We start from the raw sequence: 24,994 nt of genomic DNA, 5'->3' as shown, positions 1-24,994 counted from the left end.
GTGTAGTAGGTTAACATCTGGAGGTAGTTGTGGCATGAGAGAATGTAAATGGCAAATAAAAAAAGAAAAGGAAAAAGAAAGAAAGCAGAATTAATGCTAACTTGTGTAACCTGCACTCGTGTCTTACACTGCTGACAATCACCTGAGGAAATTATGCTGAAGAGCATGATATTAATGAGAAACAGAAGAGGATACTCCCTAATATTGCAATATAAAGGCTAACAGACAGATAATAAAGCCGCAGCAAATGATGTCTGCAATGAGTGTCATTAAAGAAAAGTACATAAGATAAAACAAATTCTGTTGCTTCTCCTATGACAAGCTGTTGTGCTCAGGATGAATAAATCCAAACAGTCTGTGGATTCCTCATCATTCATGTGACGGCTTGAAAAGTATTTCTTAGCATGTCTAACAAATAGAGCTGCATTAAAAAAAAAAAAAAAAAAAAAAAAAAAAACCTTGACAAAATCCTGTGGTCTGGATAGACTCGGTGCGGATGAAAGAGCTCCAGACGATGGGCAGGGGAGATAAGCAGAAGGGGAGGTCCAGGGCAGCGACGCTCTGTCACAACACCTTTCTCATTTGCAGCTTTGTGTTTCCTTCGCCCTCTCGCTTTTCCTCAGCACACTCAGTGTAATCTCTGTCTGTGCTTGGCTACGCTGAGTCTCTTAGGCAACACTGCTTGAGATCAGTATCTTCTCTCAAAACAAGAAGCCAGGAAGTGTTCCATCTGTCATTATCACAATTCACCCAGCACTGTGGTTTTCCTCTTCACATCAGATCCACTCTTTATGGTTTCCTTCCCAGGGACTGTGTGAGAGTTAGTTTTTTAAACCTTTCCAGCTGGGGACAGTAAGGAAAAGAAGACCACGCTGCCATGTGGGTATTTACTTGTGGTTTAGTGGGAGTGCAGCTGCATACCTGAGGGTGAGCGAATCGACCGCATAACATAGTGTTATGTGCGAGAGTGTGACACAACCAGGAAAAGAGATTATAGGGAATGCGATGTGTTGATGTGAAGCCATTTGCTTTCCTCGGGTGTGCGCTTGCATTTATAAATGAGCACATCTGCACAGCTGCATGGATGGGCTTGTTGCAACACACCTTGTCTGACAACACTCAAGCATATCTGGAGGTCTTAAAGAAGAGACGAGTTGAAAGAGCGATTTAATTATCTGGCCTGAATACCAAAGACAAGCTCATGAAAACATTTCCATCTATTCTCTTCCTACTCTTCCTGCCATATTTCATCTTCACACAAAACAAGCACGTGTTTGTACTGCACATTAAAGTCTCAAAATAAACTTTTTTGACACCTAATCAGCAGTTATTAATTTGGAGGTGAAAGAAAGGAAATCAGAGACCTCAAGAAACTGTAATGCACCAAAAAAAAAAAAAAGAAGAAGTAAAGAATGGAGCAACAAATTCCATCTTTTCTTTAGAAGTAATTATGCACAAACTGGATCCTGTGTAAACAAATCAAACGGAGCACTTAAATCAACTGCTGTGACCTTTGGCTGTTTTAATGTTTGTCATATGTTGGATATATGCTGATAGTGTGCAATTATGAGGATTTTTTTTTTTAACTTTCTGATGAAGGTCAGGGTCTTGTGGTAGATATTCACTATATGCAAGCAATGCAACAATGCATCCATTCAAAAAATAAGAATAAACTAAGGAGCAGCAGTGACAGGAGAGAGAAATACATTTTTTTAGTAGTTGATAAAAAAAGAAATGTGGTCAGAGAGAGAAGTGTGAGAAAAAACAAAGGAATAGAAATCTTAGGTATTGTGTAAAAGTAACTATGTAACGTGTTTCTGACTTTCTGACATTTATTATGCGCATTCCTGGAGCTGTTGCAGCTTCAGTGCAGCTTCTCAGGATGTTTCCCAGCAGCATCCTGGGAAGCTGCACTTCCAAACTTTTGCTTCCGGTACGCTGCGTCATGTTACAGCTGGGTTTCGCTTTACGAACCGCATCGCACGCCAACGACTGGATATCATCACGCTGTTTGTCGCACCGCGGTGGGTTCATAAAAAAAAAAAAAAAAAAAAAAAAAAAAAATAGAAAAGAGGATTTTATTGGAGAAAAACGGGGGGGGGGGGGGGGGGGGGGGGGGGGAGTGACACATTGCTGGAAAGTGGCATACTTGTGTCTTGTGAAAGATGTGAATCCACACTCAGAGCGCCCCTCCATTTCCACTCAAGTGGAAGAGCCATCCCCCCACCCCCACTGTGCCTTCTATGGCATCCCTGCTCTCTTGATAGTTCCCGGTCAACATACACCCCTGTAACCCTTCCTAAAAAAAAATCCTAAGAGAGGTCAACTGAGAGATTAAGACCCTTCAACTGGGGTCATGGGGATCAATGATCAAACAGAGAGCCAGGGCCAGCCCCCGTAACCCCCCACCCCACCCACTTTATTTAAAAAAGCATGATAATAGAGACAAAAAGGCTGGCTAAATATTACTTCCCTTCATGGTGACCCAACCACAGTCTTAATCTCTGAAGGTGGCCTCGTCTGTAGCTGTCACTGGTGGTTTCACCAGTCACTGATCAGAACATGTCTATTGAGAGAAAATACGAAATTTAAGAGTAGATGTGACTAAAAAGATGAGATGCAGGAAGTTCCAAGCTTTAATTTAGTGTTTTAACAATATATTTAAACGACAACATGCTGATCTTACAAGACATGTAAAATTGTATCACACGTGTAGTTTTTGAGCAGAATAAAAATGTGATCTGTCAGAGTAGCACAAATCATACAAGAGAACAGAAGTCCATTATAAAAATGGCAAAAAACACACCTGTCATCAGTGATTTATTTCAGCTCTCCTGAAGTTTAAGTGCTCTCTGTTTTCTATTGTGCTCATCCAAAGGGGGCACACACACACACACACACACACACACACACACACACACACACACACACACACACACACACACACACACACACACACACACACACACACACACACACACACACACACACACACACACACACACACACACACAGTGGTTAAATGAAAGGTCTTACATGGGAAGAAAAATGTGTTGGTTGTGGGTTTTCCATTGGTGTGTGAGCCACATTCCTGTGGACCAAAGGAGAACACAATCTGACTGCGGAGTAACCCACTCAGCTGAGGGCTTGGTGAGTATGTTCCTTCCAGAAAACTTGCTTTCCAGAGAATTGTAGCTTCTCACATGCCGAGATGAGTTCCACATTCGTCCAGAACAAAAAAAGATATTTTATTTTAATTTAGGGTTTACATGTGATGAAGGAGAAAGGAAAAAATGGTGAAACAAAGAAAATAAATTACATGATTTTTCACACAGTCTCACTAACAAATGCAGGAATGCCTCCAGGTCGGTGTGTGTCCTTTGTTTTTACTTATGACTGTCCATCCAAACTACTTCAAACTTGGCTGGGGATCAGAGGACTGCGGTGGCAGGAATTAAGTCATTTGGATGAACTGCTGTCGTATTTTGGCTGAGTTTTGTTTTCCATTTCCAGTGTTTCCCACTGTTGACGGCTGTGCTTTGTGTGTGTGTGTGAGTGTGTGTGTGTGTGTGTACATCTGTGCACTGGGTGAAGGAGGGCTAACCCATGCACTGAAAGACAAATTGCATCAGTCAATTTCTCATCTTGTTTTACTTAGTGGTCCTCAAGAAAAAATAAAAACATTGTAACTTTATAAGAACACCATGGGTATCTGTTTTAGTAGGAAAACAAATAAAAGATTAACTTTACAAAGAAAAAAAAGGGAGATTTAGTCCAGTTAGTTCAAGGAATTTATTGGCTTCAGCTTCCTTTGTCAGTTAACCTCAGTAGACACAAAAACCTTAAATTGTAGTGCTCTGTTACTTGTTTTCATGCATATATAGCAATCATATTGTCTCTGATGGGGCTCTAAAACTGACAGCTTCAGCCTGTAACTAGATAGACCTGATGGATTGATTTGACCAGTCTCATTTCAGTCCCTGCTTGTGGGACTAATCTTTATATTACCGACAAAAATTTAACTATTTCCTTTTTCTCATTTTATTTATATATATAAAAAAAAGCCTTTTTTGATCAGAAACTTGTGCACCAAAACGGATTTGATTGCAATGTGTCCTATCACTTCTTCTTAGTAGCTTCCCAGATTACAAACCCAGCTGTCAAACATTGTATCATAGTACTACTACAGCAAGCCTTGCAAAAATCAGCTGAGTAGCAACAGCATCTTTGGTAAGAGCAGTTTGGTACACACGCTGACTCCCACTTAATACACACACACACACCTTCCTCTGATGCATCTCAGCAGTGTATCAGCTGAATGTCAGATGTGCGCAGAGGAAGAACAGGATGTCAACGCAAAACAAAGGTTTAACTCTCACCATTAAATTAACAAATAAATGAATAAATAAATTATTTAAATATATATATCTTGTTACTTTGAAATATTATATTAATGCATTTTAAAAATTAAAAGTAAAAAGTAAGTCAAATCGATATTAAATGTGTTTTTGGAGATAAATGAAAACAGAAAAAGATTAAAAAAAATAGGATGTACGCATAAAGCCATTGAGGCCAGGGCTGTGGGAGAAAAAGTGAACTTATGTCAGGGATTTATTTTGTCTTTTATATGTCTTCAGTTTTGCAAGGCTAAAAAAAAAAAAAAAAAAAAAATCAAATTAAAAGACACTATTTTAAATAGAGACTGTTTATATGTGAATCACTCAAATGTTGGATTTTGATCGAACTTTCCTTGAAATGTCATCATCCCAACACAGAGAAACAACAAGAAGGACTTAAAATACTATGGATGTTAAAGTTCAAATAAAAATAAGTAGTCAATAAGTAAACTAAAAAGCACAGTTAAAGAAATGAACGTAAACATGCAGATGAAGTGTTGAATCAAAGGCACTGAGCCAACTGTGACTTCATCTGTGCAGGGCAGATGCAAAGTCTCACCTCACCACTCATCAGATGGCATTTCAGAATACGTGAAATACTTCTTTCCACGGTCTATCACTCTTTCAGCGTGTGTGTTACATTCACACATACACGTTATGTTAGTGTTACAACGCAGAATATAGACGTACACTCATTCATGTGAATGTAAATGTCCAGTGACAGAAGGAGACTGTATCATGTAATCTACAGCAATTCTCATTAATCTCCAGTCAGATTGTAATGATCATATGAAGCTGAACTCTATGTGAAATACTCGTGATAAGATACGTGAACACTATAATGAAAACCAATGTTGTTGCTAGTTTAGGAGAGGGAACAAAGAATTTACAATGGTGAAAGTCAGATAGCAAAAGAAATAAGTAAATAAACAAATAAATAAAAATAGAGACTGAAATCAGCTGACAGGAGGAGGTGGTGTTCTTAAATACATATGTCTGCAGTCAACAGAAGCAAAGACAAAAACGTCAACCAAGTGAGGAGGTTTATTTCTTTTAAGATCCGCTGAAGGCAGCAAACATTGCACATATGAAACAAACAATGTCTGCGTCAATGTGCCTGCATGTGTATGTGTGTGTCCGCTTGTCTGTTTCTGTCAAAACATGGCAAACTGATGATTAATGATTGTTTGCATGCTGGTTAGTGAGGAGGTGAAAATCTGTCACCGTCTCTACTCTCCTCTACAGTTGTCTTGTGTGTTTTTTTTGTTTTTTTTTAACACAAAAATGAGATAAAATGTGCAAGAACTGAATCATTTCATTAAATAAAAATCAACTGAATAAACATAAATCTTTGGTTATTACTTTTATTCAGAACAATATTCATCATTTGAGTGTCTGCTTATTTTTTTTTTTGTTGTAACAATGTCACAATACATCAGAACATCAGATTTGGCTTTGGTGCACGGAAATCCAGATGTACTCTAGTTCCAGTCAGACCCTGCTTCGCTCACATTGAACGAAAGCATAAAAGATGCAGAGCTGGGTTGGTTTTGTTTGTGTGAGGGCGTGAGTGAGGGATTAAAAAGCGTGAAAAAAGATAAAAAGAGAGAAGAAAGGAAAAGACAGCATGGGGTTTTCCACATTTAGCCTTTTGGGAGTTGAACCACAATTTTTCAGTGTCTCTGTCTTCACTTCTGGAGGGGAGCTGTTCTCATGGCTCTCAAAGGTTGGACTTTGCAGCCTGCTTCTTTTCCTCTGAGTACTGTATTTTTTTTTTCTTTTACTCCCACATTTCACGTCGTGACTCAGTCCTGGCCTCTATTGTTTTTCCACTCATCATACGCCGCATCATCCGTTAATTCTGTCTTCTATCTGTTCCTCAGACAACACAAACACCGAAACAAGCAAAAGAACTCTGTCTGCAACACTGATAGCATTTCCTAAAGCGAGAGCCCCTCATGCATGCAGTCCATTACGCCCCGACATACAAACAGACCTGCTTTGTTGAGGTGTTATATCAACAGTGTGACCTCCCCTCTACTCCTCCCCAGCTTCCTTGGGCCCCCCAACGGCAGGAGATTGATGTCAACGAGGAATTTTGTCCCACATTTCCCTTCTACCTCCTCCAGACCCTCCCTGCTCCCAAAAACACTTGCTCCAGCACAGAGGGCCCCAGTGAGACCTTAACAGGTCCCTGACTATTTCCTCACTGCCACCCTCTTTCACCCCTCACTCTAGCAACACCAGAAACACCCAAAGTCACTAACATGACACTGTAAACAAGGAGCGCCCCTGAAAGCAGAATCAGCAAAGGAAACGAGCACCTTGTTTCCTCAACAGAGTGCTTGTTGTGAGAGGAGGGTCAACACAAATACACCATACGCGTATTGTGTCATCGCCAAAAGAGTTGCCCCAAAAAAATTCAGACCAACTAAATTTGGGTTTGTTTCATTGGTGCTGCTTTCATAAGAAGCAAGAACCTGCAAGGCAGCGGCTGCCTCCAAAGGTTTGCAGAACCAGAGGATTAATAGGAATGTTTGCAAAATCCTCCAAGTCCAGACCTCTTGGGTCAAAGTCCTGCAGGTTTCCATTGTGTCCCTGCTCCGGCACATCTCAAATGAAATGGATCCAACAGCCTATGAAGTACTGCAGAGTGACACACAAGCCTGAGGTGTCCAGATGTGGTGATGCGTGCTACAGATGGAGTAATATTAAAGAAAAATGGGCTAATCTAATAATGTATTCTGAATCACATACAGATGCAGAGGCAGAAAGTTTTTTAATCTTATAAATATATTAAAAAAATTAAAGATGATATAATAACTCATATTTCTCATGTTATTGACAGGTATATTGCAGTTTATCACGAAGATGTGCAATAATGGAGATTGCATTGACTTTATGCCAGTTTATGACTTTATGCCAGTTTATGTATTTATGATGTTCTTTTTTAAGATTATTGTTTAGAACAACAACCTGCCTGGGGACGACATTCGGAAACGAGCCAAGGGATGAACTCTTGACACATTTTTACATCAGTGTTCATTTATGTGTACTTACCTATTTTTAATAAATAAAATAAAATCAAAACTAAGGAAGAAATTTTTCATATTTAAGCAGCTTCCTTCAATATTTAATTATTTACCACAACAAATAACCAAAGCTGTCGAGATGCTAAAATCTGAAAACAGGAATTATTTAAAATTAGGGACGCACCGATCCGACACCAATATCTGAAATTTGAATATCTGCGGATACCGATATTTGTTTTAATCTGTTTATGTGAACATTATTGTGACTATGATTATTATTGCTGTTATAACTGTGTAAGATTTCAGTAGGTTGTAATAAATGACCCATCCTTTCTGAAGTTACCTCACCAATACAAATATAATAACATTACAGATTTAACAATTTCAACAAGTTTTATTTTGATTTGGCACATATTATCCAAATACAACTATAAATGTGTGGTTTTGAAACAAAGATCTAGCTTTTAGTGAAACAAAAAATATCACATTTTAACATTCAAGGCATTTTTTTTAAAGCATGTCTAAAACATGTCATCAAACACATCTGGGCTGGCTTGACTATTGTGGTATTGGGTATTGGTTGTGGTATCAGTACACTTTTATTAATTCCAAGTACGAGTACACACGCTTGGTACTGAGCCGATAAAGTTACTGACATCGGTATCAGTGCATCCCTATTTAATAGGTCTCACTAAATGATGCAGTCTGTTGTTTTTCCTTTTTTGTTGTTGTAATTACAAAAATGTATTATGTAACATGGTATTTTTGCACAGGCAATCTGCTTAAGTTTACTCAGGCTGGAAGAGCTTTTATGTATCCTGATGCATACTTCAAAACCGCCAGTGGAATGGAAACAATGTTTCGTACTAATATAGTGATAGTGGCCAAGTCTTGGCCTTGTCAGCAACCTGGGTGTGAGGTAGCTGTTGTAAGAAGTGAGCGGCTCCTTCTCTTTGAGTGGAGTGTGTGTGAGTAATGTTAACAAAATCTAGCCGTGGCTGTGAAGTGCATACCAGCAGAGGTGATTAGATTACGTGGAATCAGACGGAGAGTGTGTGGACCCAGGTTCCAAGGCGACAGCTATCCGAGTGTTACACATGTCCACTACCTCAGAAACAGAAATAAAGACCCAGCTGATGCTGAATTGTGGTCTCTGTGTGTGTGTGTCTTTGTTAGTCTGGACAGTAACAGCGAAGGCATCAGTAGACAGAAGCTCCCTCTCCATTAAAGCTGATCTGTAAAGTTAACAGAAAACTTTCCATCTCACGATAATAGCAAGTAGCTTTACAATCTACTGCCCCTCAACTTAAATTTGCACACAAAGACATCCTCACTCCATCTAACATGAGCTGAACATGTGTGTTCTCATCTTTTGTGATGATCCAATAAGCATGTAAAGCATTTGTAAGGTAAACTTGGCTCTGTTGCCCCAAAACCAGTAAAAGCAACGTGCACTGACCATTAGCAGCGGTCTCCGTTATAATTTCTCTCATCATCAATTAGCAGCATTAGAAACAATTAAAGCTCCAACTTCATTGCTTCTCATATATTATTTAGAGACACACAAATGCAGTGTAGTAAAAGATGTGGAGGCAATGATATATTTTACAGTCTTCTAAAATGTTTGGCTCTTATAAAATAATTCGTGACTCACTGAACATTAAGTTCCCTCAGTGAAAAACTATGATCAGATGATAAAGAGTTCACACAGACACAGCAACATTCATGATGATCATTTAAACTAACAGGTTACAATGAGTATACACGAACTTAGCCAAGAGAAGGAAAACAAACGAGTCATTTTAGTATCCAAACTGGGTAATATGTTTAAACTGAAGGAATATAAAGTTTACATCAAATTACACTGTTAGCTCATCAGCAGAATTAAATATTGATAAAAAAAAAAAAAAGAAAAAAAAGTGCCATCAAAGACAGCAGGTGTTAAGTTTTATGTAACAACTTGAATATTTAAAAACTGATATTTGATTCAGAAACGGGACTAAAAAAAAAGAATCTGCAAATGCAGTGTGTTTAGGTGAATGGAGACATGGTATTAAAACAATAGCAAAGAAAAATAATTTTCCTCAGCAAGCTATAAACAATAGTTTAATTTATATTGTCCCTTTAAAAACTAAAAGTGGCCTCTGAACTGGTGCACTGCCCTAACATCCCACATCATGAACGTCCTGGAGATAACAATATGAAAGTTTTGTGTTTCTTATAAAAGGGAGTTATGCATTAGCAAAGAAAGAAAGATTTAAGCTCTGGACTGAAGATAACATCAGTTCAGTTCAGTTCTCCAACACACCTGAAATTACCTCAAAAAGGGGCAAAGTAGAATTTACTTCTTATAGAAGCTAATATCCTTCAATGCCTGCAAGATGTTGCACATTTTCTATAAATCTGAGATGCAAAAATTCAATGTGCAGATGGTATTGCAGATATTTGTTGGGCAGCGGCATCAGAGCCAGACCTAAAGAAACCAGACAAACTGGCTGGCTCTGTGCCGGGGAAGGCTTAGGAGCTGACTGTGATGAAGAAAGATGTACAACTTTCAGCACATGATGGACAATTCAAGACATCTTTTATAATTAATACTACTGTTATTATGCATGATAATATTCTTCAGGTCAGCTGTAACAAAGAACTGCTACAAACATTAATAGCCACTTTCATCAGACTTTAAAGTTTTATAATTTATTATTTATTTTCAACTATAAAAACTACTATTACATTATAATTTCCATATAAGACTAATTGAGTATATTCAATTCAATTTAAACTTTAAGTCAATATCACATGTCTGTAGTTTTGGCAAACACTTCCAGAGCGTGATGGGATCAAATGTGGCAGAGGACACATCATGTCATGACCGGCGGCTGAGTACGAGGAGCTCACAGACTGAATTAACCAACCAACAAAAAGCTCTGTGTTTCGGAGCTGAAAGCAAAAATTTGCCATTTAAAATATAAATAAGATTAAGAGGCTTTCATGACTACAGTGGCTTGTGCTTTCCATACTTATTACTTTAACTAATTTAGACTAATTCAGGTGGAGTGTAAGTTTTGCATCTATTGCATTCCACCCGAGTCAAAACATAATCTGGGAGAAAACTTTTCTCCTCTCCGAATTCCCACCAGTCTTCACGCCACTGAAGAAAATCTCCACTAAGCTGGTGGTGTAGGCTGGGAAAGGCCGATGGTCGACTCTCCAGGTATCTATCAGAAACATTACATAGACCTACATACGTGTATGCATGTTTGCATGTGGGAAAGTGACATTCAAGGCTTTTGAGACATGAATGACGATAGAACCAGGAACGCTAGCCATAACATCCAACAGTGAGTGGCTCCTTCTGGAAGGGGATCAGAATGGCTGGAAAAGGAAGGCAGAGAAACCCAAACAGGGAACAAGGTTGGTCAAGTTAGCCAAACTACTGTAATTCTCAGGAGAGACAACTACAAGCTCATTTTTTAAGCTTGCGACGGTCATCCAAGGATTTACTGTCAAATGTTTCAGTTTGTATTGAATAAATAAAGTAAATGAATTAATTCTTTAAATAATAAACACATAACTCAGGAAAGTTTTATATTGGATTTTTTCAACTCACTTCCTATATACAGATTTTGTCCAACTCTTATTTTCTGACATCAATATGAACCAATACAGATATCTTTATAGTGAGTTGTGCCAAACAAACTCACTCATAAAACATATATATTTAGTCATTTAGAGTTAGAGGAGACTTAGCTGAAGACTTTGATAATATAATGTGTGCGTATTGGGTTAAAAAAAAAATCATTAAAAAGATAAAAACAGATACCAATAATTTCCAAAATTGCATTTTAAAATTTAATTTTAATATTATCAGCTGATAATATCGATAGGCTTATAATATCGGACATGTTGAATATATATAAAAAATAATGATGTCAGGGAATACTGTGTTGGCCAAACACAAGGATGGTCAGTCAGAAATGTGCTGCTTGCCACTATAAGTATCCTGTAAATCAATATCTTTTAGAGCAAAGTATTTTTGACACAATGGTTGATTAAGCGAAAGAACCACAGTATATTAGGTAACGGGAAATGCTCCAGTGTCCATTGCAACCCTAAACAGGATGGAGTGGGTGGAGAAAATGTATGGATGTTAAATAAGTCTCAAATTGCTTCTCTTTTAGCACACACTTGACTTCTAAAGTACTCTTCATCTCTTGAGTACCATGCTGGTAACCTTCCTCAAGCCTGTGTAGACTCGCAGAGGTTAGAGATCTTTGTGAGCACAAGTCTTCATTGACAGTTTCTCCTTCAGTTGCCTGTTGGAGGTTTTCAGTATCGCCATACCCATCCACCACCTCTCACCTCGATATATCATGTGAAGAATGTTGCACAGAAATAAAAGTCCAAATTGTGCATCAATTACTGCCTACAGCTGCGACTCACATTGCATGTTCAGTCAGGCTCCAGTAACATCTGAAATGTTGCAAGGGGTTCACCAATATTTCCACCTTGACCTGCCAGTCTGTCAGTGATGCATTATGGTTCTGCTTCTAATGAGGGGCGGTGCGCACAAGGCAGTAGGTCTGCATTATTTCTTGACGTCCCAAGCTTCACTCAAGGCCAGACAGCTGGAGTACGCTGTGGTTTTCCTACTCCAGATGAGATTTTTTTTTTTTTTTTTTTTCTTACCTCTCAGAAGAAATTTTATAGATAGATTTTTCATTGCTTTAATTATGGCTCCACACCAGGGATCAAATTGCCTTGGGAGGCTCAAACAAGCTTGCCTCCAACTCAAAGCTGTTGACAGGGATGTGCAATCACATTCAGTCTAAAAACCACAAAAAGTGGTCATTTTTTAAAATGGCAAAAAAAAAAAGCTGAAGTTCAACAATATATATAATAATTGAAACACAAAAATGCGATGCTCCTGTTGAGTGAAATTAATTATTTTAACTTAAAAGATTAAGATCCCTGCCTGTGTACGCACACTTTTTAAACAAAGACTCAATTATTTTGATGTGTGAGAAAATATATACCAACACTATCAACAGGGAAGTTTACCTGATTTGGCGTCCTTGCAGCTGGCTTGTCCTGGTGATTGGCGAGGATGAGGAAAGGCAGCGTGCAGAGCTGTGGGTGCTGTAGAGCTGAGTGGAGCTCATTACGTGCCGCCTCAAGGTCCTCATCTGACGATGCACTATCCAGTACGAAGACTACACCCTGTGACCCCTGGTAGTAACGACTCCAGTATTTCTTGATGTTGTCTGCTCCTGTGGACAGATGTGGTTCTGTTAAATATGTCAACTTCCAAGGGAAATCCTTGCTATAAATGAAGTTATGGCTGTTTTATGAAAACTGTTTAGCCTGTTTCATTACTAAGCACTATTAATGTACTCTTTAATTTAAAAAAAAGGACAGAAATAAATCTAATGTGGTATTTGCATTAAATCTGTGAAAAGAGAATATAATACTCTAAAATCTCTATAAGCAGCCTTCTACTCTGGTTCATTTTGCTCCAAGCATATGTAGCCCGTAAAACAAGTACATGCCATAAACATGATAGTTTCATTTGGGCAGTCGTATTTTCTTCATCTCTACACTGCTTGCACAATAATTGGGAAGTGTTATTTCAAAGCGTACATTTGTTTAGCAGAACGGTTTTCTCAGAGAACCTCAAATGTTACAGTTTAGAAGAAGTAAAATTGAGCTTGGCGTTTCTCAGAGGAATAGAAACATTTACAGGAAAATAAATCCCAAAAGTCTCACAAACGATAACAACATACCAATTTGACATTTCACGAAAATCCAGTTGCCAATACGTTGACATTAACATGCGCTTTCTATTTCAGGGATTTGTTATTTTAGGCAGTTTGGAAATTACTTTCACTGCATTACAACAGCCCTCAAACGGTTCAAAGTAAATCTGACATTAGGGAAGACCCACAAGTACTTCAAGGGATGGAGGTCCTGCACAACAAAAGGCAAGGCCATTACGTGGTCATATTTAAAGCCTTTGCTGTCTGTCAATCGGTGACGTACAATGATGCATGAGGTGGATAAGGTTCACAGACTTTTTAGGGTGCTGTGGAATTCTTCTTGCAACAAAAGACAGCATCTTATAAAAAACTGGCAGGTTTGAAAGTTTATTTAAAGTCCCTAAACCTAAAAAGATCCTGGCTTCCACCATCCAAATACACAAGACAGATGTCCATATCTTCAGCAAACAAAGCATGAGATGTTGGAAATTAAAAACTTTAATTATACAATATTTCTTTAAATTTTAAGAAACTTTTATGTCAAGACTCCAAACCATAATGTGACTATCAGAGTGTGATCTGACTGGTCCCAAATTCGTTCCCAATGACACATACTATGTTCAGCAACAAGGACAAGATGTCCAGTAACAGATGGCTTGGCCCCCACCTATCCCTGATCTCAACATCATTGAGTCAATCTGGGATTATAAGAGGAGACAGAGGCAACTGAGACAGCCTAAATCCACAGAGGAACTGTGGCAAGTCTTCCAAGATTCCTGAAACAAGCTTCCTTTAAAGTACCTGAAACAAGCCCCATAAAACGTTTTGAATGTCCCATTCTTTTACGTGCTTCAGGTTTTCCTGTATGACACATTCATACACATCTTTTTCGGTAAAAAGACACAACCATATCGCGTTTGCACTCTGTGACCTTATAAGAATAATGGCTTTATCTTAAAGCAGTGGTTCTCTAACCTCTTATGTCACATACCACCTAAGAAAATGCAATATATCAGGATCTCCATGTACCAAGTACTGCTTACATAACCATTTCTGTGATATATGGATTAATTGATATTTATGGGTCTTAAAATTGACACTGTATCATCCTTATGTTTTTCGTTTTTACAATAGCAAGAGAAAAGAAATATTTCTTACAGAGATGTGTTGTCTTAAACGGGAGAATTAAGCATTATTATTCCGATATCGGAAAATTCTTTAGACTACCACTGGAGGGAACCAGAGCACCTAAAGTAGTAGCCAAAACCTATCGGTCTAAACCAGGGCTGCTAACTTCAGTCCTAGAAGGGTTGCAGCCCAGCAGGTTTTCCATGTATCCCTGCTCCAACACACCTGACTCCAATGCATGAGTCGTGCAGAAGGCTGTTAGATTGATTTAATTTCATTCAAGTGTGTTAAAGCAGGAATACATTGAAATCCTGCAAGATAGCAGGTTTTCAATGTCCTTTCCCTCGGAGGATCCAGCTGGTTAGCCCTGGTTTAATCTAACTATTGGTCTAACTCCCTCTTCCCTGCATATTGCTGGTATAGGCTCCAGCTTCACTGCAACTATTGGACTAAGCAGTATAGAACTAAATAAATAAACTGACCAACTCTGGTACCTGAGAGCCACAGTCCTGCATGTGTTGGGCGTTTCCCTGCTGCAACACACCTGACGCACAATCAGACTTAATTAGCTAATTTTTGCAGAGTTTGATCTTAAGCTCTGCAGAAGTCTGCTAAAAACCCATTTATTTGAGTCTGGTGTGTTGCAGCAGGAAACTCCCAACACATGCAGGACTGCGGCTTTTAGGCATCACAGTTGGTCACCACTGATCTAAACCAAGGCTATTCAACTCCAAGTACCACAGGTTTTCAGTGTATCTGTTGATAGGCTGTTGGATCAATCAGGACGGTGGCCCACATAGGGCCAAAGTTAGTAGACCTGATTTATACCATGAATTGGTATTATAGATCCCAACCAGACTGCTCCAGGATGTGTCGCCCTTAATCATACATCTCTATTGGATTTGATTAATCCATCTTTAGTGAGGTATTTAAGGCTGCTATAATTAAAACTTAGATAAATTAGAACTCTCAGTACATTAGAGAACATAAAATCAAATCTTTTCTTGCTTCTGTATTTCCTGAAAAGCAGAAAAAATTCCATATGTTCAATTCAATTCAACTGAACTATATGTCCAATTTCAGAGAGTTTTGGTCGGGTTTACATCATTTTATAACACAGAAAGAGTAAAGGTAAACGTTAATCATGATCTCCTCATGGCCTGAGTCTGCACGCCATGCTGGTTTCTACACTTGTCCTGATGGATTGCTGCATTTCATACCACGGACCAAACATTATGTTACAGAGGTTTGAATAAGTAAGTAGAATTAAAGGAACAGCATTAAGATGGATTAAGTTCGATTTATTTATTTATTATATTAGATTAGATGCATATGGCTAAATTAGGTAATATTACAGACTTTAAGTGTCATTTCCATTGCCATGCAGATGACACATGGGTATAGTTAACCCTTAAATCCAGATTAAATCAATCAGCTAGTTTAATTAAAAGCTTGTCTAAAAGAAGAATAAATTTAGACTCCAGCTGCTTAGGAGACTACCTATGTGAGGTTGGAAAGCATTATCATGGTTTACAGAACAACAGAGAAGATGCTTGAACTACTTTTTAAACAGAATCCGCTTCATAACTGAGTTATAAAACAGGTTTGTAGGAATAGCATTGTTGCCTCAGAGTCATGCAAATACATTAGTCTGTTCACTTTTTACTTGAATATTTAAGTACAAATCAATTCCTTATTTTCAGACTGTCCTGAAAATCCTCCATTAAGCCTCCAGTTGATCCAAAATGCTGCAGCAAATGTTCTGATGATAACAGAAGAGATCATGTTTGTTCAATTTTGGCTTCTCTTCATGGGCTCCCTGTTAAATGCAGAAAAGATTTTTTAGCATTTTTCTCCTCCTACTCACCAAGCTGTATTTCATCCTAAAGATCTCACAGTTCCAATGTTCCCAGCAAATCACTTTGCTCTCAGGCCCACTTGTGGCTTCTAGAGACTGTAAAATTTAATTGTTGATTTAATCTGAAGTTTTCTTTTGCCAGTTGAGGCTACTTTTTAATGCCTTCATTGCACCATTTGTAAAGCTTGTAATGTTTCATGTAAAACGTGCACATTAAATGCATGATACAAATAAACCTGCCTCATGTGAAAGAAGAATGGGAAGCTTAGTCCTCAGTTATCAAGGCCGTGTCTCATTGAACCAGCAATGTATCCGCCTTGTAGTCTGAAAACTTTCCTTTTTGTTGAAGCCATGTTCAGGCCTGGTTTAGGCAACCCTCAGTCATCCCTTTAGTTAAGCAACTACAGGCCAAAGCTGCAAGATCTTTTATGCACTGTGCAGAAATATAACCTTACTGTTGCTCTTTTTTTTTTTTTCTACTATCTCGACATGAATCCCTGCTTTAGTGTTATGAGGCTTGTTTACTACCCTTTTCTGTCTTTTTCACCTCCAGTCAATGGAGTGGCCACCCCTCCTGAGTCTCGTTGTGTTGTGTTGAAAGAGAGCTTGCCTCTCCACTGTTGCCTAATGCGTGCTCAGGATGGGAGACTTAATCAAATGTGATCTGTTGCAAAGAAACTTTTTAAGAATTGTCATTTTATGAACATATTTATAGTGAACAGATCCAAATTGGATTATATTAAATATAATCCAATTGAATTTTCTGATTTATTATTATATATGAGTGGACTGACCTTAAAGTAATTACAGTTGGATGGAAAAGAACTGCAACTTAAAAAAAAAATACCCTGAGATGACTATTGTGGTAAATTGGCATCAAAGAATTTAAAGCCGAATTTCACTATCAGTTTATTCACATCACTTTAAATTAAAAGGAAAATCTTGTCAGTCCTTTAAAATAAAAAGAATAAGAAAACTAGAACTAGCGGCTGGTGCTTTCTTTAATCGTCTCACTCAACACTACGAACTATGACATTCCTTATATTGTACCTAAAGTTCCCAATCCCTTTTGTCTCATGGGAGATTTCTGAAATCTGCTGTGAGTGATAAAAGCCAAGCTGCTGATCATCTGCCGAGGACGCTTGGCTGCTTTCCAACCAATTCTTTAACCAAAAATAAGAGACTTTTGAAACTTTTAAATACAGCGTGGTCTAACTCAACTCTGCCACATTTGGGAGTTTGAATATCCATAATTAGGACCAACAGTAAGAAGAAAATAAAAATTCTGCTATTCAGTATTAACTTGGAAGACTTTTGTCTTTCTCACAACATGTTCTTCATTAAGTAGATCAAAATGTTTGTTCTAAATGCTTACTGAACTTGTCAAAACATGCCAGAACTGCAAAGAATCCCATCACGTTTTATACCCAAGTATGTTCATTTTCTATCGGAGGATGTACCATATCTGGCTAAAATGATCCTCCTCCGTCTGATGAGGTTACTTCCTTTGCAGTCCTGTGAATTGTTGTTTTGTTGTTGTTGCTCATATTACTGTGTAATTGCCAAGAAGTGACGAACTGTGAGGCTGGCAAATGTTTAAACACCCCGCAGAGCTCTCTGTGACATTTACCTCCCCTTTTCTAAAGCTCTCCCCTCCCTTCCCTGCTTCCTCCCCCAGTCGATCCACTCACACCTCTCACTGGAGTGAAAAGCTATCAGACAAAGTGGCACTTGAGAGATTGTCTAGGAAGTTTCATCTTTGCCTGGAAATGGTGGAATGTCTGTCATGTCCCTTTGGATCTCATTGGCAACTTCTGCCACCTATTGGTCTGACAAAGAGGATTTTTAACCATGATGTCATGGCTCTTAGAGGTGATTTCAACATATCATCAATCAAATAAATACATTCCAAGTATGACCTCTCTCCTTTTGTTGATATTCCTGTCTTTTTTGCTTTTCTTACATTCAACACTTTTGCTTGTGTTCTTTATAGCTGCAAAAACAGTTATAATCATAATAACACTTCTAAATCACACCGAGATATAAACAGCAGAAGTGTAGCATGTCGGTGAAAGCAATGTCTCATGAGTAAAGCACTGAAGCATGAAATGAGAAACTTATTGCCTCTTTAATTCAATATAAGCACTTGGACGGCATGAATGAAATAACTACCAGATTTAGCAGGATAGATGGCCTGAGAGAAGAACCAACTTTGAGAAATAGCGTGAACAAATACAAGAAATATGAAGTCTTTCCCATCATCTCAATAAAAGAATTAGGGTTAAATCTTCGGGTATGTTTACATTTCTCAGAGCAGTCAACGGCCTTTTTGCTTGTCTTGACTTTATACATTATGGTGCTGATTTAAAAAGTAAGTGCAGGGAGTAATATTCTAAGCTTTAGCAGGAGAGCAACAATTTTCAGCTTGGACAAAAAAAGAAAACAAGCAAACCTGTAAAACATGTTGTGGCAGCATTACATAACCATCTTGTGAGCTTACCCTTTACCAAAATATTTGTTTCTCTTACTACTTTTTAGATAATGGAATGGTGATAAGAGTCTTGTGCAAAATGAAGTGTCAGTTGCAGGACTTTTTTTCAAAAAAATACTGATCTACCACCGGTGTTATTACCTTATAACTAATCCATTATAAATGAGAACATACCACTTATATACACTGAAATGTGCACAATTTTAACACTGTGTGTACTTAAAAATACACTTTTTTTAAATTAAATGGCAATTTTGTCCTTTTAGCTTTTCTGAAACTACTTTGCAGAGCTAGTAGAGCATTGTTATTGTGTTATGAGCCTGATGTGAAAGTGAATTTCTCTGGAGTTTATGCTGAAGTATGGTGCCTTATTACTTATTCAATGTTTTGCATGAAATATTCACATATCCATGAACATATAAAAACATATCCTTGGTTTTAGGTCTGAGTTCAAAGCTCACGTCTCCTGGATCTGAATTTAAATAATTGCATTGCAACAAAGCCCGGTGGTGCTTTGGTGACATCTGATGATTTGCTTCATATGTGCAGAAAACTGCTGTAAAACTTTATGTGAAACACCGACGATGGTTACTATGTATGTAGCCAATGTAGCCAATTTACAGACACAGTCATTTAAATAACTAACCATACTTAAATGTTACATGAGTACAGCGGTGCATATTGTACATTATTTACCTCACAATACAGTCGGTAAAGTTGCTTTCTTGTAGCAAAACTAAAGTCTAAGCAATATCCCTGCTCCTCCCTTAATCTGAGAGTTCATTTGTCCTTTGACACTGAATTACGAGTAAGGCTGGACAACATGACTTTCATTAAAAGAAAAGAAAATTAAAAAAAAAAATCACACAAAACTTGGTATTGGCTTTTAATTATTCCAAAAAAAAAATCTCTAAAAGCTAATGACCAAGTTTTGGTTTTATTTTAATCATCTGATGGGTGAGTTTGGCTAAATGTAAAGTGTAACTCAATGCGAGCTTTGAAATATGTTTGTAAACAAAATGCTAGGCCCTGTTGTTATTAACGACAGAGAAATTTAAAATAAAATTGCCCCAAACTGCATTTTCCAAACTACCAAGCACTTCACAAACACTTCTGAAAACTTCAATTTAATATTTCATGCCAAACAACTTTCACAACTGTTATTGGTTTAATGAAAACAAGACTGACAATACTTCATGTCTTTACCCCGAAATGTACCTCTTAAATTAAATTTTAAAAAAACAAAAAACAAAAACAATAAATACAGAATAAAACCAGGCTTTTCCAATGTAAAAGTGTACTCTGCATCTTTTGCAACATGCACTGCGACCACATACGAGAACTCTTTTCACCAAGCCGCTTACTTTTTATTCAGGACACACTTTGAAAATGATTCCCATGATGTCGACGGTCTTTTAGCGGAAGTTTGCGGGCTGCTGTCATCTTCATCTACATTCAACGACATGCCTCTGTTTCACGTGTTGAAATAAGCTGCTTGTTTGCTTCCTTTGGCACAAACAGCCTTTGAACTAAAGAACCACGTCGTCACTAGTCTGAGGTCACAAAACCGAGTTCCAAATAAATCATCACTCGGGGCCTTTTCGGGAAAAAGCTCTTCTTTACTAGCTGTCATGACTTGTTTTGAGCTACCATTCATTGGTGGTACACAGGGGGTGAAAAAAAAACAGTCAAGTAGCAAATAGCAAATTTCAACTTATACAACTGAATTTTTGCCTTGTTCACATCACTTTTTCTTTTATATAAACAGACATGCAGACACTCTTTAGATCGAGCAAAAGGCACACTTCAGCAATTCTCTGCATAAAAAAAGGCAACACTAACAAAAAGTACAAATGCTGTAATACAAACAGTTATGCAACATAAATAGAAAAATAAATAAGAATCTAGAATATCAAGGCAAAGTATATTTGCTCAGCAGAACACAGCATCCAGACCGTTATTCTGCTTTCTTAAATGCTGGACAAGAGGAAAAAAAAAAAAAGAACTGTGAGGACGGTGAGAATGTAGCGAATGACCATTACACACTTTCAACCAATCATAATGTCTTCTGCGCCTGACAATTTCAATTAATCGCTTAATTTGTACAACAGGCCACAAACAAATGCTGCTGTTCACTTTATTGAACAATATGTTGAATGTGTCATGAATTGTGTGTCATTTTCTCGCAGCACTACACTTGAAGTAGTACTTGGGATATTTGTAGAGCCAGGCAACCCACTTAGTTCACCCTCCCCCTCTAGCCCAAAAAGATTCAGGACACCTTAGGGCTTAGTGTGAATGTGCAAAACAAAGGGATAGGGCTAAGTGGTGAGGACAAGAGGTGAAATGGGACTGGGCCAAAAGAAGGTAGTGGAATAGAAATGCCAACAGTACAGGTAGGAAAGGGAACAGAGCAGACATCTGTTGGTCATACAAACCTAAATGGTCTCAGTGATCCGGTTACTGATTTTGTGTGTGTCATTATGGGTTAATAAACCAAACTTTGAGGTGAATGCCAGTAAAATATAAGTAAGCAATTATAAAATCAAACTAGAAACAGACATTTGCTTTAAATCACTTCATTTTTCAGTACAGTGTTCAACGGCTATGTTCCTGAATGCATCCACAAATTTAAACAGCATGTGAGAGTCTGCATGATGAAAACCCTCCATGAGGCTATGGAGCTTGTTATGTTTTGGTATTCACAGGTATCAGGTTTCAGATACACAGTCAGATTAAACAGTACTTTCCTCAAACATTTATGCCTCCCACTGTTCACAATATTTTGAAACTTTTCACACTGAACAAACATGTTGCTGATAGTTTTCTTTTTAGTGTTTAAAGTGGAGAACTGAAAGCAACTCTTTGAGGTCAACCTAACAAAAAACAGACAGTATTTTCTCTCTCAACAGCACAGCAACAATACAGTGATGGGAGAAGGCCTGGGACGAATGAGAGAAGCTATAGTAATAATGTTTGCTTTCTTCACTGAGGAACGAGTTGGCGTTGATCTGAAATGAAAAACACCTCAGCTGCAGATCCAACCTGCAGCCTCAGCAACAGCTGCTTTCAAGTAAACACTCCCTGTCTGGTGTTTGGGTTCAAAACACATTTATCCTACTCATTTATGCACATAATTATCAACAGTCCATTCCAGAAACGGAGCTTTATGGAATATTTGAAATAAATAGGTTGTGTTACAGCATGTTAACAATCCGACTGCATATTTATTCCTTGCCACTCAGTCCCCTCTGCGACTGGTTTGAGCCATTTTCATCATGTGCCACTGTGATTGGTACAGCTGTTTGCAGTTAAGTCATGTGACCGTTTGCAAGTGTGATGATTAATTACCATATTCTTGGTACTTATATTACACTTTACCTAAACTTCTTGAACATACAGCTTGCTGCACCTATACGAACAAAGATATCATGCACACATCTACCTTCCCCTTGTTGTAGACCCAGAGCTTTGAAAATCCAACATAAAAAAATAGGAGCAGTCATTGTTTATTAATGTTTTAGAAATTCGAACATCCAGAGGTGGGCTGACTAATATCCCTTCAGACCAGTAACATCTGATCTCATAGTATTCATCCTGCATCGGTCAATCAGTATCAGCGAGGAAAACGAGATCAAAAGAGATGCCATCCTCCAGGCTTTAAGCTGAGATCAGTTACATCCACTTCCTGAGGACTCCAAAATCAGCGCAGTGACTGCTATCATCGTCTCTGAACCGAAACGGCAATTTACAAATTATTTTACTGGTAGAAAACTTTCCCTGCTGTGTAAGCTTACACACACTGTGAAACAAAAGTCACATTTGATCAATGATGACTTCTCTGTGTTGGTTTTGTTTAAAGATGGGTTTAAATGCTTCCTTTGTCTGCCGTTTGTTACAGACAGCTGATAAATGTTCCATCATGGTAATGCGTCTTGCTTATCTTCTCACACACTCTTTATGGCTCAAATTGCAGAGGAAAGTTAAATTTGATAAAAATCAGTCATATGAAAACAGCGTATGCGCCACATTTCCAGAATGGGTCAGTGAGGACAGACAGATACACGATACAGTTTCCCTCAAAACCATTTCATTTTTGCATTTGGTATTTTTTAATGGAGACATTAAAGCATAAACTATTTTGGACAGCTAGGTGCAAATACTGACGTCTGTTTAAATAGAACAACTGCATGGGCAGATGTGTCCCACTCTACTTCATATCTAAACCAGTAACTCTTGACCAGAGCCACAACACCACAGAAGAACAGGAATGCGTTGTGATTATTAGGTCCACTTTATCAGCTGTCACTGCGTGACATGAATGCACACTGTGAAATTGCCCGTCTAGACTTGACGTCATATCACTATCCACCACACACACACACACACACACTTACACCAGAGGTGCCCTTCCCGCTTAATCCTCATACCTGACACCAGCCAAGTAATAAATGCTTGTCAGACTAAAGATCACCAGATGCAAAACTGTGAATGTGAAACACATGGAATAAACAAACAAATAAATATAATTCTATGTGATTGACTTGATTATAAATATAACACAGTAAAAAAGATAATTATGTGTTGCTGCCTGCTGCTTGATCAATGAAATGGTCCTGTCTGAAAATGAAACCTTAACTTACACTGGTTAACTGGTTCACAATGAACTGACCTGAACCGATAGCGCTGTGAAGTGAGAGGACTTTGTTTCTAAATTAGCACTACACAAACAAAGCTGTACTGAACTGAATATACATAACATTTAAGAAAATAATCCAAGTCAATGTGAGGATGTATTTTATATATATATATATATATATATATATATATATATATATATATATATATATATATATATATATATATATATATATATATGTATGTATGTATGTATAGGGGCTTAATGAAGTATTTTCCATCCATTCAGTCATTCATTCCACATTATATATATATATATATATATATATATATATATATATATATATATATATATATATATATATGTATATATACACATATATATGAATATATACATATATATATGAATATATACATGTGTGTTTGTGTGTGTGAGAAAACTGAGCTGAGAAAATGTAGCATGCATAACACAGACATCTGTTGGTCAGACAGATGGAGAGCAGGGAACTAAAATACAAACCAGAAAACACTGCTGAAGATGAGAGAGAACAAATTTAAAAAGTATGGCCTTTTTTACAGAGATCATGCATCAGGGATACAGTGCACACGGACAGAGTTAGGAGCTTCAGATTAAAGGAGGGTTTACACTTCACACAATCTGGCTCACTGCACAGAGGTCAGTTAAAAATCCATAATATGCAGGACTCACTTTGTGTCTGGGCACATCATGAACAGTACATGTGCAGCGCAGCAGCAGGACTGACAGAGCTTGCACCGTGTGTTCAGTAGGTTGGAGAGTAGGTAAAGCACATTCTGGAAGAACTCTGAGGTCAATACATAACGGGTAGAGTTAACTGACATCCATGAGGCCTTAAAATGTGCTTTGCCTCCCATTAAAAGGGGTGTTGCACTAGTAAAAGACAACGGCATTACACTGTGGGTGTAGACAGCTGGCTAAATCTGATTGTATCTGTGGCTGAAGCACTTTCCATATTGTGGGTCAGCTGCAATTTGTGACTTTTAAAGCCCAGTGCAATTTTAAAACACATTGGAGAGGTGGTTTCTGATTGAACTCTTAAGAAGTTTGTCAGGTTCATGCCATGTCCTCCCCCGAAATTCAAGACTTCTGGGCATGCCAAATGTTTTTGACCTCATCATTCTCCAAAGTTCTTCCATCCAGTTCATCTCAAATTACTTTCATTTTTTAAATGAAATGCAGAAGCCACTGTCCTCTTTACCAAGTCTGAATATATATTTAAGGTTGGGATTTAAGGGAGAAAGTGTCATAGGAACTGCTATTCAAGAAAGGTAAATCATCTTAGATTACTGGTATATTTACTGAAAATGTAAGGTTACTGCCTGATTCGAGACTTTCATACGTGCACTTCTTTCTTTAAATCAAATGGCAACAGAGTCTGATCAAATCATGTCTGAATGAGCAATGTGGTGCCAAGTTGCACCAGCAGTCACCTCATAACCTTGTTTAATGCTGGAAGTGACGGAGCATCAAAATACTAATAAAGTAGTAATATTAAACTTAACATAAAGAACATTTGTGTTTGCTTGATCATTTCTCGCCTTTAATTAGACAAAATGGTGTTGCATTATAGATTGTTGTAAACATCAACTAGTCACCTTTACAACGAGGCATAACTTGTAAGGCTTGTGCTTCAGTGGGATGAACAAAACAGCTA

At 37.9% G+C, this 24,994-nt stretch overlaps 1 protein-coding gene across 1 annotated transcript in view; it reads right to left on the bottom strand.

Annotated features, from left to right (window-relative positions):
* Window positions 1-24,994, bottom strand: part of LOC306764365 (ADP-ribosylation factor-like protein 15) — a 103,294-nt gene that overhangs the window by 30,892 nt on the left and 47,408 nt on the right. The window contains exon 4 of the mRNA XM_079251511.1: window positions 12,491-12,699. Within this exon, the coding sequence (XP_079107637.1) occupies window positions 12,491-12,699 (209 nt within the window). The remainder of the gene's footprint in view (window positions 1-12,490; window positions 12,700-24,994) is intronic.

This window comes from Telmatherina bonti (genome assembly GCF_933228915.1).
Source record: "Telmatherina bonti genome assembly, chromosome: 13".
NCBI lineage: Eukaryota > Metazoa > Chordata > Actinopteri > Atheriniformes > Telmatherinidae > Telmatherina > Telmatherina bonti.
This window is presented reverse-complemented; position numbering and strand designations above follow the sequence as displayed.